The 11,378-nt window shown below is 39.2% G+C and overlaps 1 protein-coding gene across 1 annotated transcript; it reads right to left on the bottom strand.

The window, feature by feature from the left end:
• Positions 1-3,915: 3,915 nt before the first annotated feature.
• Positions 3,916-10,209, bottom strand: LOC132990047 (tetratricopeptide repeat protein 39B-like). The gene is made up of 18 exons (XM_061058080.1): positions 10,052-10,209; positions 9,318-9,349; positions 8,721-8,825; positions 8,442-8,573; positions 8,202-8,278; positions 7,613-7,742; positions 7,411-7,516; positions 7,229-7,294; positions 6,997-7,105; positions 6,799-6,866; positions 6,638-6,697; positions 6,393-6,554; positions 6,210-6,301; positions 5,995-6,115; positions 5,808-5,919; positions 5,602-5,719; positions 4,931-5,047; positions 3,916-4,609 (listed from the first exon to the last, which is right to left on the bottom strand). The coding sequence occupies exons 1-18, from the start codon at positions 10,079-10,081 to the stop codon at positions 4,495-4,497; spliced, it is 1,752 nt and encodes a 583-aa protein (XP_060914063.1). The 5' UTR covers positions 10,082-10,209; the 3' UTR covers positions 3,916-4,494.
• Between the last annotated feature and the right edge of the window lie 1,169 nt (positions 10,210-11,378).

Here is an 11,378-nt window from a genome sequence, read left to right as displayed (position 1 = left end):
CTACTTATGCACATGGACCATCCATACCACTTTTTTATCCTGTCTATGTATTGTGGGCTCATGTTTTTTGTATGGGTGGGATATGTATGTATATATGTGTTGTGTTGTGTGTTTGTATGTATATCTTATCTTATCTTATCCTGATGCCTCCATGTTCAGCCAAAGTGGTCTTCTACTGTGCAAGCAAACAGCTTTGAGTCCGATCAAACACACAGGTGCTGACAGGCGGTGTACAGAGGCAGAGCACTTTTTTTTATTTTTTAGATAATTAAAGTCATTACATAGTCATCAACAACAACATTTACAGCTGCTCTTGACAGTTCTTACCAGCTTCAAAACCATCCTTAATATCGTCATCATCGTCATCATCATCTCTCAATATTATTAAGTGCGTAGGTGTTCATGAAAGAGCTGGGTCTTTAGCTTTTTCTTAAAGTTGCAAAGGTATTGTGCAGATCGAATGGACTAGAGCAGTGGTTCCCAAAGTGGGGGTCGGGACCCCCAGGGGGGTCGCCAGCCACCAAGACGGGGGTCGCGAGATGCTTTCTATAAAAAATTAAAAATCATTTAAAAGTGCATAAATATATATTTTTACCCATTTTTGTAAATATACAGAAAGTAGTCCAATGTCATATAAGACAGTATCATTAAGTGAAATTAATGTGTACATTTTTGTATTGTTTTTAGGCTGTTGTATTATTTTGTGTTCCTAGTTTTTGGATAGGTTTATTAGTGTGTGCGTGGCTGTGGCTACATTATATACCTAACTAACCACCTTAAAGAACAGTGGGGGGTTCCCCAGTTTCTGTCACCCTCATTTTGTCTGTCACGACCTGAAAAGTTTGTGAACCCCTGGACTAGAGGGGGCGACAGACGATAGGACTCTAGCTAGACTCTTAGGCCACTTGTAGCTTAAATGTTAGTTGGTCATCAATCATGACACCTACCGGTAGGTTCCGGGCAGACTTGGGCATGAGTTTGGTTTTACCAAGCTTGATCTGTGGTTGCATAGAGGGACTGGCTGGGATGACAAGTTGAGCTGAAGGTCGCGTTCATTTATCCATTAAGAGCCGTCAGCGAGGCATGATGAAATTCTTGCTGAGACTGTAATGTCATCTAGCTGGAATGACGGGAGGAAGTAGGTATTGCAGCATAGTCGTGGTATGAGAAGCCATGAAAGCAGATTATTGCACTAAGTGAGGTGATGTATATGGAGAAGAGAAGGGGACCGAGAACTGAGCCTTAAGGCAGCCGTTTGGATAGGTTGTGCGCTTCGGACACTTCTCCCTTCCAAGACACTCTAAAAGATCTCCCTGAGAGGTAGGATAGAAACAGCAAAGGGCAGATTCTGAGATGTCAAGTTCAGAGAGAGTGGATAGGAGGATTTGATGGTTAACTGTCAAAACTGTGGTCAGGCTCAAAAAACTGGTTACTGATGGTAGAAACCTTTTCAGTAGAATATGAGGCAAACATATCTGGTGTGAGCAGATAGTGGAGGAGGAGATGGGTGGAGCAGTGAGTTAAAAGCAGAAAACATTTTTCCTGCATCTTTGACATTGCAGATCTTGTTCTGATAATATGAGTCACCTGCTTTTAGACTGGAGGAGAATGAAGCAAATCTATGCTAAAAGTCGCTGGGTTCAGAGGACTCTTTGGATTTTTGCCATTTTCTCTCTGCTGCTCTGAGCCCTTACCTTTGCTCTCTGATGACCTCAGTGAGCCCTTGATTAGGGGATGGTTTTTACGAGCAGTATCCATGATCGCAAAACATTCAAATGAGTAGCTGTTGCTCACTGGGAGGAAATTGTTGAATTTCCAGGTTATGGAAATGAGGTTACCTGTTCCACCTCAATGTCCAACAGCGAGGGAAATGTGTGAGAACTCGGTGTCAACAGAGAGCAGATGGTGTGATCATGTTTTCTGGACATATCCATGTTTCAGAGAGCAAGTGCATGAATGTCTGCAAGTTTTTCTAGTGCTGGGATACATTCTGTTTTATTCACAACAGATTGGCGGGTCCAAAAACTAAAACTAAATGAAGGGTGGGTAGAAGGGGCTCTAGCATGATGGATTAGGCAGGCAACCAGAGGAAATACAGGCAAAGGCAGTAGTCACAGATGTCCTGGCTCAGTGGACTCGCGCAGGTAGACTCGCTGTTCTTTACCAAATTCGGTCTCAATGAGGCCTGACACTCAAGGGGCTGACACTTCAGTGACCTTGTGTGCTTAAATACCAGAAATAACCTGCAGCTGAAATTCCTTTTCTTAATTTCACATGGCTTAACCCACCCCCTGCTTGACTTTCAGCTTGCGATCAACAGAATGTGAGCTGACCTCTCCTGTTGATGCTCAGAGAATGAACCTTAAGTGCTCAGCCCAAACAAAGCCTGACAACAACCCACTATCAATCTCAACTCGAGGCAAGTTTCGCTTCACTCACCTAAGCTGACTGGAACCTTTCCTAGTTTTCAGGTCAGAGCTTGTTCTATTTTAACCATTTGAAACATTCAGAGGGAGACATTTCTGTTTTGAGGAACTTTAAACATTGTCGACAACAGGAATGTCAAAAGTCATAATCTTAATCTTAAAGTAAATTGGGACTGAAGATGTCAAATGAATGTGTTGTATGAACAATAATATGTATCCCTAATATGTAGGTCATTCTGTCTCAGTGGTTTAAAGTTATAGTCTCATGGCAGCTTGCTAGGCCCACATACTGTAGCTCTCACATTGAATTAATGCTACAGCTGTTGTTTTCTTTACGACTGTCACCAGACTCGTGGGCCAGTTCCAGGTTTATTAGATGTTTCTTTTGGTCAGTCTCTGTGCCTTGGCTGTCATGTTCACTGTCTGGTTCACTCTGATTTATTTTTTTTGTTTATTTGTGGGATTTTTATGCCTTTAGAGGTACGACAGTGGATAGAGTCAGAAATCAAGGAGAGTGAGGAATGACATGAGAGAAAGGAGAACGGAGGTTGGATTCGAACCCAGGCCACCCTCCTTGAGAACTGTAGCCGCTGAACACAGAGCGTCCCCATTAAGATTTTTTTCCCCATCTGAGAAATATGGCCAAACTAAGGCCCATTATTCCCACAGCTCAGATGGATATGATCATACATACATTTCATCCCGTTTGGATTATCGTGACTCACTTTTCACTTTTCTCAGAGAAACATCCCAGAACTGTTTACAATTAGTACAAAATGCTGCAGCCAGACTATTAACCAAAGCCTCCAAAATGTCACATATAACATTAATTCTGTTGTCTCTACACTGGCATGCCATGATCTTTAGAATACAATTCAAGATTCTTGTTCTTACTTTTAAAGCCCTGCTTGGACAGGCACTTGCCTACCTCTCAGAACTTTTACACTTTTCCACTCCCAGCAGATCTTAGGTCGTCGGTTCAGTGTATTTTAGTTGTTCTACACTCCAGACTTAAGGCAAAGGTAGACTGTGCGTTTGAGTTCGTAGATCCGACACTTTGGAAAACTTTGCCTTTGGGTTTAAGATTGGCAGGCACTATTGACTCTTTTAAAAAGCAGCTTAAGACCCATTTTGTTTAGACTTGCTTTTGTTGTAACACTTTTCTTAAGGTGCTATATACGTAAATTCATTTATTATTTTTTATGATCTCAAAAGCTGTGCAGAGAAAAATCTGGATCCCTCTAAAAGATGGACTGGAGTTAAAAGATTTGCTCCAGGCTTTTCCCTTAATCCAGTTATACAGAAAAAGGGAAGTGCTCCTTGAATGCAGGATTGATTTTCAATCGAGCCTCGGGTAAAACTAATTCAAAATTAATTGATCATGCATAGTCGTCTTTTTAAAAAAAAGGTGTCAAGGGAAGTTTTTAGAAAGTTCAATAATCATCTGACCTCATACATTCATTGTGTAACCATTTAAGAGACATTGTCATTATATTCACAATATTTATTCAGTGAATACTAAACACAGCATATTGACTCATAAAACACAGGGGGAATTAAAAAGTTATTTACAAGATCTTTAGAACAATGTTGAACTGTACCAGCATGTAGTTAAATACATAAGAGTTTATATTATTCAATTTCTTTTTTGACAAACATTTTTAAATATTAAACCTAGTTTAACCTCATGAACATCTCAAAGCAGAACTTGTGATAAAAGGAGCTTCAAGCTAAAACAAAAGCTGTGATATATTTCAATGGAAAATAACCCAACATCTTAAAAATATTCATACACCAACACATACATTACACTTTTCTTTCATAAGATGCACTTTCAGATACACACCAACATACAGATAAAACACATTTCTGAATCATTAAAGGAGCATACTGGGCTGAAATTCAGAGCACTGCTCTGCAACAACCTACAAAGTTAAGTTTGGATGTACACACCATTATCAAGGGACTGACAACAAGATGCCAATCCTGATCATTTCAAGTACAGCCACAGAATTCAAGGAAGTAAACAGGGTTGCGAGTTGCGTCAACCTTCCTACCACGGGGTCATCTAAGCCGGAGTACGTGAAGGAGGAAGTTTGGCTGCAAAAGAGCCCATGGTGTTGAGTGCTGCATGGATGCGGAAGTGTAGCCTTGACTCCATGTTGTAGTCTTTGTAGTTCGTCCTACAAATAAAACATTTATTAAACCTTTGTTTTATACACTGGTGTTACATGAACTAACATGTTTGCACATCTCTCCTTTCAGAGAAAGTTTGTTCATTACAAGAACAAAGTGATCAAATGAGGATCAATCTTAAGACCCTCACAACCAATAAAAGAAATGCTATCATAAGACTCAATGCCTTTTCTGTTGTTGGACTGTATTTCATCAAGGCAATCCTGGAAGAGTTGCTTTTAGATTTTTGGTTGTTTGTTTGTTTGTTTGTTATAAACACAAAGTGGAACCAAACCCGTCCCTGGCATGGATGGGCTGAAAATACTTACATTGCGTTTTCTATCACTGTAATGGCGGTTGGGATGTCACCCTTCTGCTTGTGCAACAGGCCCAACTCATACATGGTAAAAGGCACCAGGTAGTTGTCATGCTTGATATCATTTTCTCTGTAAAAAAGTAAAAGGAAGAAAAAAAAGCGTCATCACACAAAGGGGTAGAATCTATGTACGTTATGCATCATGAGGTGAGAGTCAGCACACTAAATGTCCTTCACAGTGCGTTTATCTGGGCAGAGGACAAGGTAAATGTAAAACTTAAATTACCGTACATTATAGTTTGCAAATATCACAAGTGATCATCAAGTAAGAGGAATGCCAATTACGTAGGTAAAAGAAAAAAAAAATGAAAGCCAATATCATATCTTAGAGTCATTCAACGGAGACATTTATTTAAAGAGATATTCATCAATGAAGTATTTAACTACATAATTACATGGCTCAATGTCAATAATTCTCATACCCACTATGAGCAGGGAGTCACTGATTTGAGATGATGACACATCTTGATGCTTTAGCACAAACTAGTTAGCTTAAACTGAACCTTTGTATATAAAGAGGACTTTAAAAATCAACTGTACTATTAAGTGTCACCATTGTCATTTTTGATGCCAGATGATTGCTGAAGCTGTGTTTGTGTTGCAGTGGTGTAAAGACGAGCATACCTGGAAATGACGTGATTGAAGCAGAGCTCAGCCTGGACCAGACGCCCTAGCTGTCTCAAGCACAGGCCCTTCAGTAGCTGAACAACACACTGGTCATCCAGGTGATACTCAGATGGGTCTAGAAATGAAAGAAAAACAGCTTTTTGTTTCAGAGTGGTCGTACAACAAATTAGTCAGTGCTTTTGTTATTCTTCCTTTTTACTCACTGGGATCGTCTCTGAGCTCCTCCTCCGCTTTCTCTAACGTTTTCAAGATGCTCTCTGTCAGCTCAGGTCTTTTCCCAACGACAGTGAAACCATTCCATACGTACATCATCTCCTGCAGAAAACAATGTTTTAGAAACAAGCACTGGGTTGATAGCAGTGATTGGGCAATATGTTGTCGTTTTCTCACCAGAGCAGGTACGACCAGTTTCACAGGGCAAGAAGAAGAGTATCTCTGGGCCTTCTTTGCTGCAAACTTCTCCGTTGGAATCGACTTACCAGCAATCCTCAGTCTGAGACTATCCACCTGCCTACAAACAACAAATAACAGTTACTGTAGGACAATTGAAATGTTGAACATGCATCCACACTTTGTGCATGAATAATGGTTCTGTTTTTATCTACCTGAATAAATCCTCCACATTTTCTCCAAGCTTCTTCACCTCCTCCTCAGGTAGCATGCTCAAGATAGAAGCTTTCTGGAAGACGTAAACAGCCTGCAAAAGAAGGAAAAAAAACAGCTCCTCATGAGAGATGAAAAAAAGTATTGCAAGTGCAAAGTGTAGAAAATGTGACGTCGTTAATTACCTGTGACCACTTGCTTTCTTTGCAGAGCAGTTCAGCATATTTATATGCCTCCTTCCAATTTTGTTCAAAGGAGTAGGCCCACATCAGCTCCCAGTAACACAAGTGGTGGATCTGACGCCACTCTTCCTGCGCTGCAATGCATGCCAGGAACTTCTCCTGGGCCTGCAGAGAATCCCAGATGTATCATAACTACAACCACATGGAGCTGAGATTGCATTTTTAAAACAAACGAGGGCAATACTTACAAATGTGAAGTTCCCCTTGAGCAAAGCGATTCTTGCAGTATAAAAAAGGATGAGAGCTCCCTGTGGACAAGGTACAAATGATCGCATTCAATATGCTGACATTTTGAAATAGTGACATCTGCAACAAGTGTTTTTTTTTTTTTTTTTTTCAAACTGCTCACATTTGGAAACTTTTGAGTGTAGGGCACCAGCAGAGCTTCAGCCTCAGTAAGGTTTCCATCACCAGTTCCTGATGGAGGAACATGAGAGATTATTTCATTGTAAGCTAAATATTGTTTTTATTTACAAATTAAAGAAAGAATGAGGAAATTGAATGCCTGTAAGAAATGATGCAGTGGTCCCGTAACACAGTGTCTCACCTAGAATGACTGTAATGTAGAGGTGATACATCAGCAGAGTCAGAGCGCTGAGGATGGAGCGCAGGCTGTTGCTGCCTGCTCCCTGTCTTAGCTCTGACAAACCTACTTCCTGTAACATAATGATAGATGTCGTTTGACATTAGAAAAACCTCCACTATCAAATCACTTTGATTATATTGACAGGGAACTTTACAAAATTAGAAATATATGGGTTCTATGTGACGGGACCTACCCGGTCTCCTGAAAAGCCCAAAAACTCCATCACTCGGAGGACTCTGGACGGGAGCAGAGACAGCATCTGAGGGAAAATGGGCGTTAAAAAAAGGTGTTCAATTATAATACAATTTACCACTAAAAGATTTGACATGCATCCATAAATATGGGCCTACAGGACGACTGAAAAGCAACATTTACCAGATTAAAAGATCCAATGCCCATGCTGATGCCGCCCCTGAAGTGAACATGTGTGCTTTTCCTTTCGTCCATGTCTTTTGTGACGCTTGCCATAGTTTGGCATTCCCTGAAAGGAGAATCAACAAGTTACTTCAGAATATACCTCAATTTTAACTTTTTGGTTTTTATGCCCCCACAAAAAGACCCTCTTCGGCACTCTTACTTGAAAATCTGATAACTATTTCGGATTCTCATCCCTCCTTTGATAAAGCCGATGATACTCTCATCCAGGAATGTGAGGGCAGCCTTCTGCAGCAGAACTTCAGCATAGCACAGCTCTGCATGCATCTCTTCTGTTTACAAGAAATAAGCAAAAATAATTCGGATTGACATTCTCATTCGTGGGCTACAGTAATCGGCACTTGCTCACAGTGTCAATGGGACAACAGTCACACATGTTAACATTTGTAGGAAAACAAATAATTAATCTGATATTTCACAGGATCGTTTTTTGGAAAACTCTTTTATGTTTAAATAGAACCAGACAGAAGACTTCTGTGCAGCCCTATCAGTAACCGCACTGGCATTTTGTGCTGTGACTCGAACTCAATCAATGACATTTATCAAGATTTAAGTCCATTCTGGTCATTTGTTTGTCATTTCAAATGGGTACACTGTTGCTTAAACTACCAACTTAACTATGAATGTAATTCCCCTGTATGTCATTATTGTCATCATGTGATTTGTGATGTGATCAAGTAATTACTCTCACTAATTTGTATCCTGTGGAGATAGTAGAACTCTGCACTCACCCTCTGTAAGGTTGTCAGCTGTTTGTCTGTACCACAGACTGGTCAGAGTCTCCACTATTCCAGTTTTCTTCCTAAAACTTATTTAAGGAGCACAAAGTATATGGTCACAATTTAACAGAGACTTTCAGTCCACTGTTTTTGAACATTTACATCATTAAAGTATATGGATACATTTTGAACCAAATAATCTTTTAGCGTTATAAAACTGTCATTACGTTTTTTCCACATATTGCATCATACCTCTGGCATGTCTGCAGGGCTTCTCTCAGCGACGTCATGGCAGCATCCATGTCCTTTGGTTCAAAGGTCATGCCTGCCTGCATCACCAAGATGCTGCTGTAGCCCATTGCGTGGTACATGCTTTGAGCCTTCCTGAAGGGGACAAACGCAAAACAATATGCTTATTCCAAGCATGTCATTTAAGAAATAGTAATCAAACACCGATAGGGGCAAATTAAAGCACAATTAGAGGCTGTGCACTGCAAGAGTGACGAATTATCAAGATCGTCTGTGACTTACCAGGGTTTTAAGAGAGCCAAAGCATCAGAGAACCTATTGTCCAGGAAAAGTTCAAGGGCAGCAGAGCATTCCTTCAATGAAGTCTCTAAATCCATTTTAGATGACCTGCAGAAGAGATTGCACATTTCTAGGCTTCTACTTACCAATATGCACAAAATCACAAACACAAACCTGCCATAAAGTCATGCACAAGAACCTCGTGGCAGAGGAAGAAACTTCAGGCTTTCATTTTAATGTACTTTTAAACTGTAATAATGGGTTCAACAAAATAAACCACTTAAAATCTCTTCCTTTGCATGCCTAATATTGTTTTTTTTATCAGAGATGAATATTAAAAAGCTGAGTGTGTGAATCTTTTTTTTTAAATGTGTATGTTTGTACAGTTTACTGACTTTGCTGACTGGATAAGAGGGCGCATCAGTAAGATATATCTACTGACCTCTAGTGTGTGTTTAGTGCATTACAAACAGCAGATGAAGTCTCGTTTGCTTGAATATGATTATGAGGACATATCAGTGAGATGCTCAGTTTTACGTACACAAGGTTATATAAATAAATACTTGTAAAATATAAAAGACTTTGAATTTTGTCACTCACATTACTTCCTCAGCGTGAAGGTTTAAGTCAACCTGAAAAGGGAGGAGGGAAAATAAATGTTACTTGAAAGTCAGTTTTTAAAATGACACCCATCACACCTCTTGGATGAAATTATCATTTCAATACAATTTATTTGAGTTTCATTTTTTTGCTATAGATACGGAAATTGACCAGAAATTATGTCTAAAGAGAAATCAACAAGTTTGGCTTGTTTCTCTTTTGTTTCTCTTCTTTCCAGAAATTCTTTAAAGTTCTGAAAAGGAAAGAAACAGGTTGCTGCCTAATAGATTAATTTATATGAGTATTTGTCCAAGTGTCCTACTCGCTCATAGCTTAGTTTATATTTAACGGGGTGTTTCATGAAGCCTTAAAACATCACATATTGCATTGCTACTAGCCTATAAAAAAATAAAATAAAAAAAGTTACCGATAAATCAGGCCGTTTGTTTAAGGCCACAACAATTAGCCTGCAGATAAAGTGAAATCACCGAGGGTCTAACATGTCCAATTAAAACAACACATTTTCTTTCAGGTAAACATTAGGTGATGCTGAATCAGTTTCAAATGCCAGATTAGTTCACTGTCTTATCTTAGACTACACGTCAATGACAACACTGAAAATAAAGACAAAAAGAGGTTTAAAGAAGGTTGATTTGATGTAACAAAAAGTTACAAAACTTCTTGTCACTGAACACCTGTAGAGAGTTGTAGTGAAGTGGAGAAAAAATACTTACAGATTGAAGTGAGTTGCCTTTCGTCTCCATTTCTTCTTGGATAAGAGATAATACCACAATTAAGTTAATAAGATAAATTAGGGTTTTCTCGGCAAAAAAAATGTACGCAGTCCTTGTTGCGTTAGCTTTCTGTGCTCTCGCAGACACAACGGTAGTTTCACCTCCCGCGATATTTATAAGGTGAGAGTCCGGGAGGGGCCGTGAAGTGCAGGACCAGCCCACAGATTTGTCTCCTCATCATTGACGCATTATGCCTGGATTTTTTTTTTTAAAAATAGGCTACTCTTCCCCCTCAAGCGTTAAGGTCCAGACTTTGAGCGATAACATGTTTTTTTAAAACAAACTTCCCTTTTAAAATTATTCTTAAAAAATTGGCGCATCAAACCAATGGAACAAATTAGAAAAAGCACGTAGCTAATTTACTGATGATAAACTTAGTAGGTGTATATAAAAAAAAAAAATCTGAAAAGCTTGAATGTTATTTTCTTGTTAGAAAGTCTATTTAATACAGTTGCAAATACGAGACGGATTCAAGTTGTCATTATGAGACTACAGAGCCGGCCCTAGCCATTTTGGTGCCCTAGGCAAGAATTCAGCAGTTGCCCCTTATATTGCAGACAGTTTGACCACTTACAGCTTTATATTTAACAGAATGTCTTTATTTAAAAAAATAAAAAATACTTATAGACAAACATTTATAAAATGGTAATAACACTAATATTTCTTATAAGTAAATACAAAATAAAATAAATACAAATAACTAGTGTAAAAGAACAAACAATACCAAACAGTTTAGGGAGCAGAAGTGGTCACAGGCGGCCCAGGGACAGCAGGGGATGGAATTAAATGTTTCTGATTGCATCTGGAGAGATAAGATGAGCATTTGTGAAACAATCTGCATTTTATGATATAATGTTTTATATATATATATATATATATTATTTTCTCTGAGCAGTACAGAAAACTCAACTCAATAGTTTTCCTTTCAACCAGACCCACAGCATGCACAAATATCTATTCAGAGATGACTTCGACCAGACCTACAGCATGCACACACATCTATTCAGTGAGGACTTCAACCAGACATACAGAATGCACACATATCTATTCAGAGAGGACTTCAACCAGACCTACAGCATGCTCACATATCTATTCAGTGAGGACTTCAACCAGACCTACAGCATGCACACATATCTATTCAGTGAGGACTTCAACCAGACCTACAGCATGCACACACATCTATTCAGAGAGGACTTCAACCAGACCTACAGCATGCACACACATCTATTCAGAGAGGACTTCAACCAGACCTAAAACATGCACACAC

This window comes from Labrus mixtus, chromosome 2 (assembly GCF_963584025.1).
Source record: "Labrus mixtus chromosome 2, fLabMix1.1, whole genome shotgun sequence".
Lineage (NCBI taxonomy): Eukaryota > Metazoa > Chordata > Actinopteri > Labriformes > Labridae > Labrus > Labrus mixtus.
The sequence above is the reverse complement of the archived record's forward strand: the minus strand, read 5'-3'. Positions and strand labels throughout refer to the sequence as shown.

What these genes read in the sequence shown, in the direction of transcription:
- LOC132990047 (XM_061058080.1), bottom strand. Translation starts at nt 10,081, where the DNA reads ATGGAGACGAAAGGCAACTCACTTCAATCT. An exon ending in TTGGCTCTCTTAAAACCCTG is followed by an intron (nt 8,574 to 8,720) that starts GTAAGTCACAGA and finishes TGTCCCCTTCAG; the next exon opens with GAAGGCTCAAAGCATGTACC. An exon ending in CTACATTACAGTCATTCTAG is followed by an intron (nt 6,867 to 6,996) that starts GTGAGACACTGT and finishes TTCCTCCATCAG; the next exon opens with GAACTGGTGATGGAAACCTT.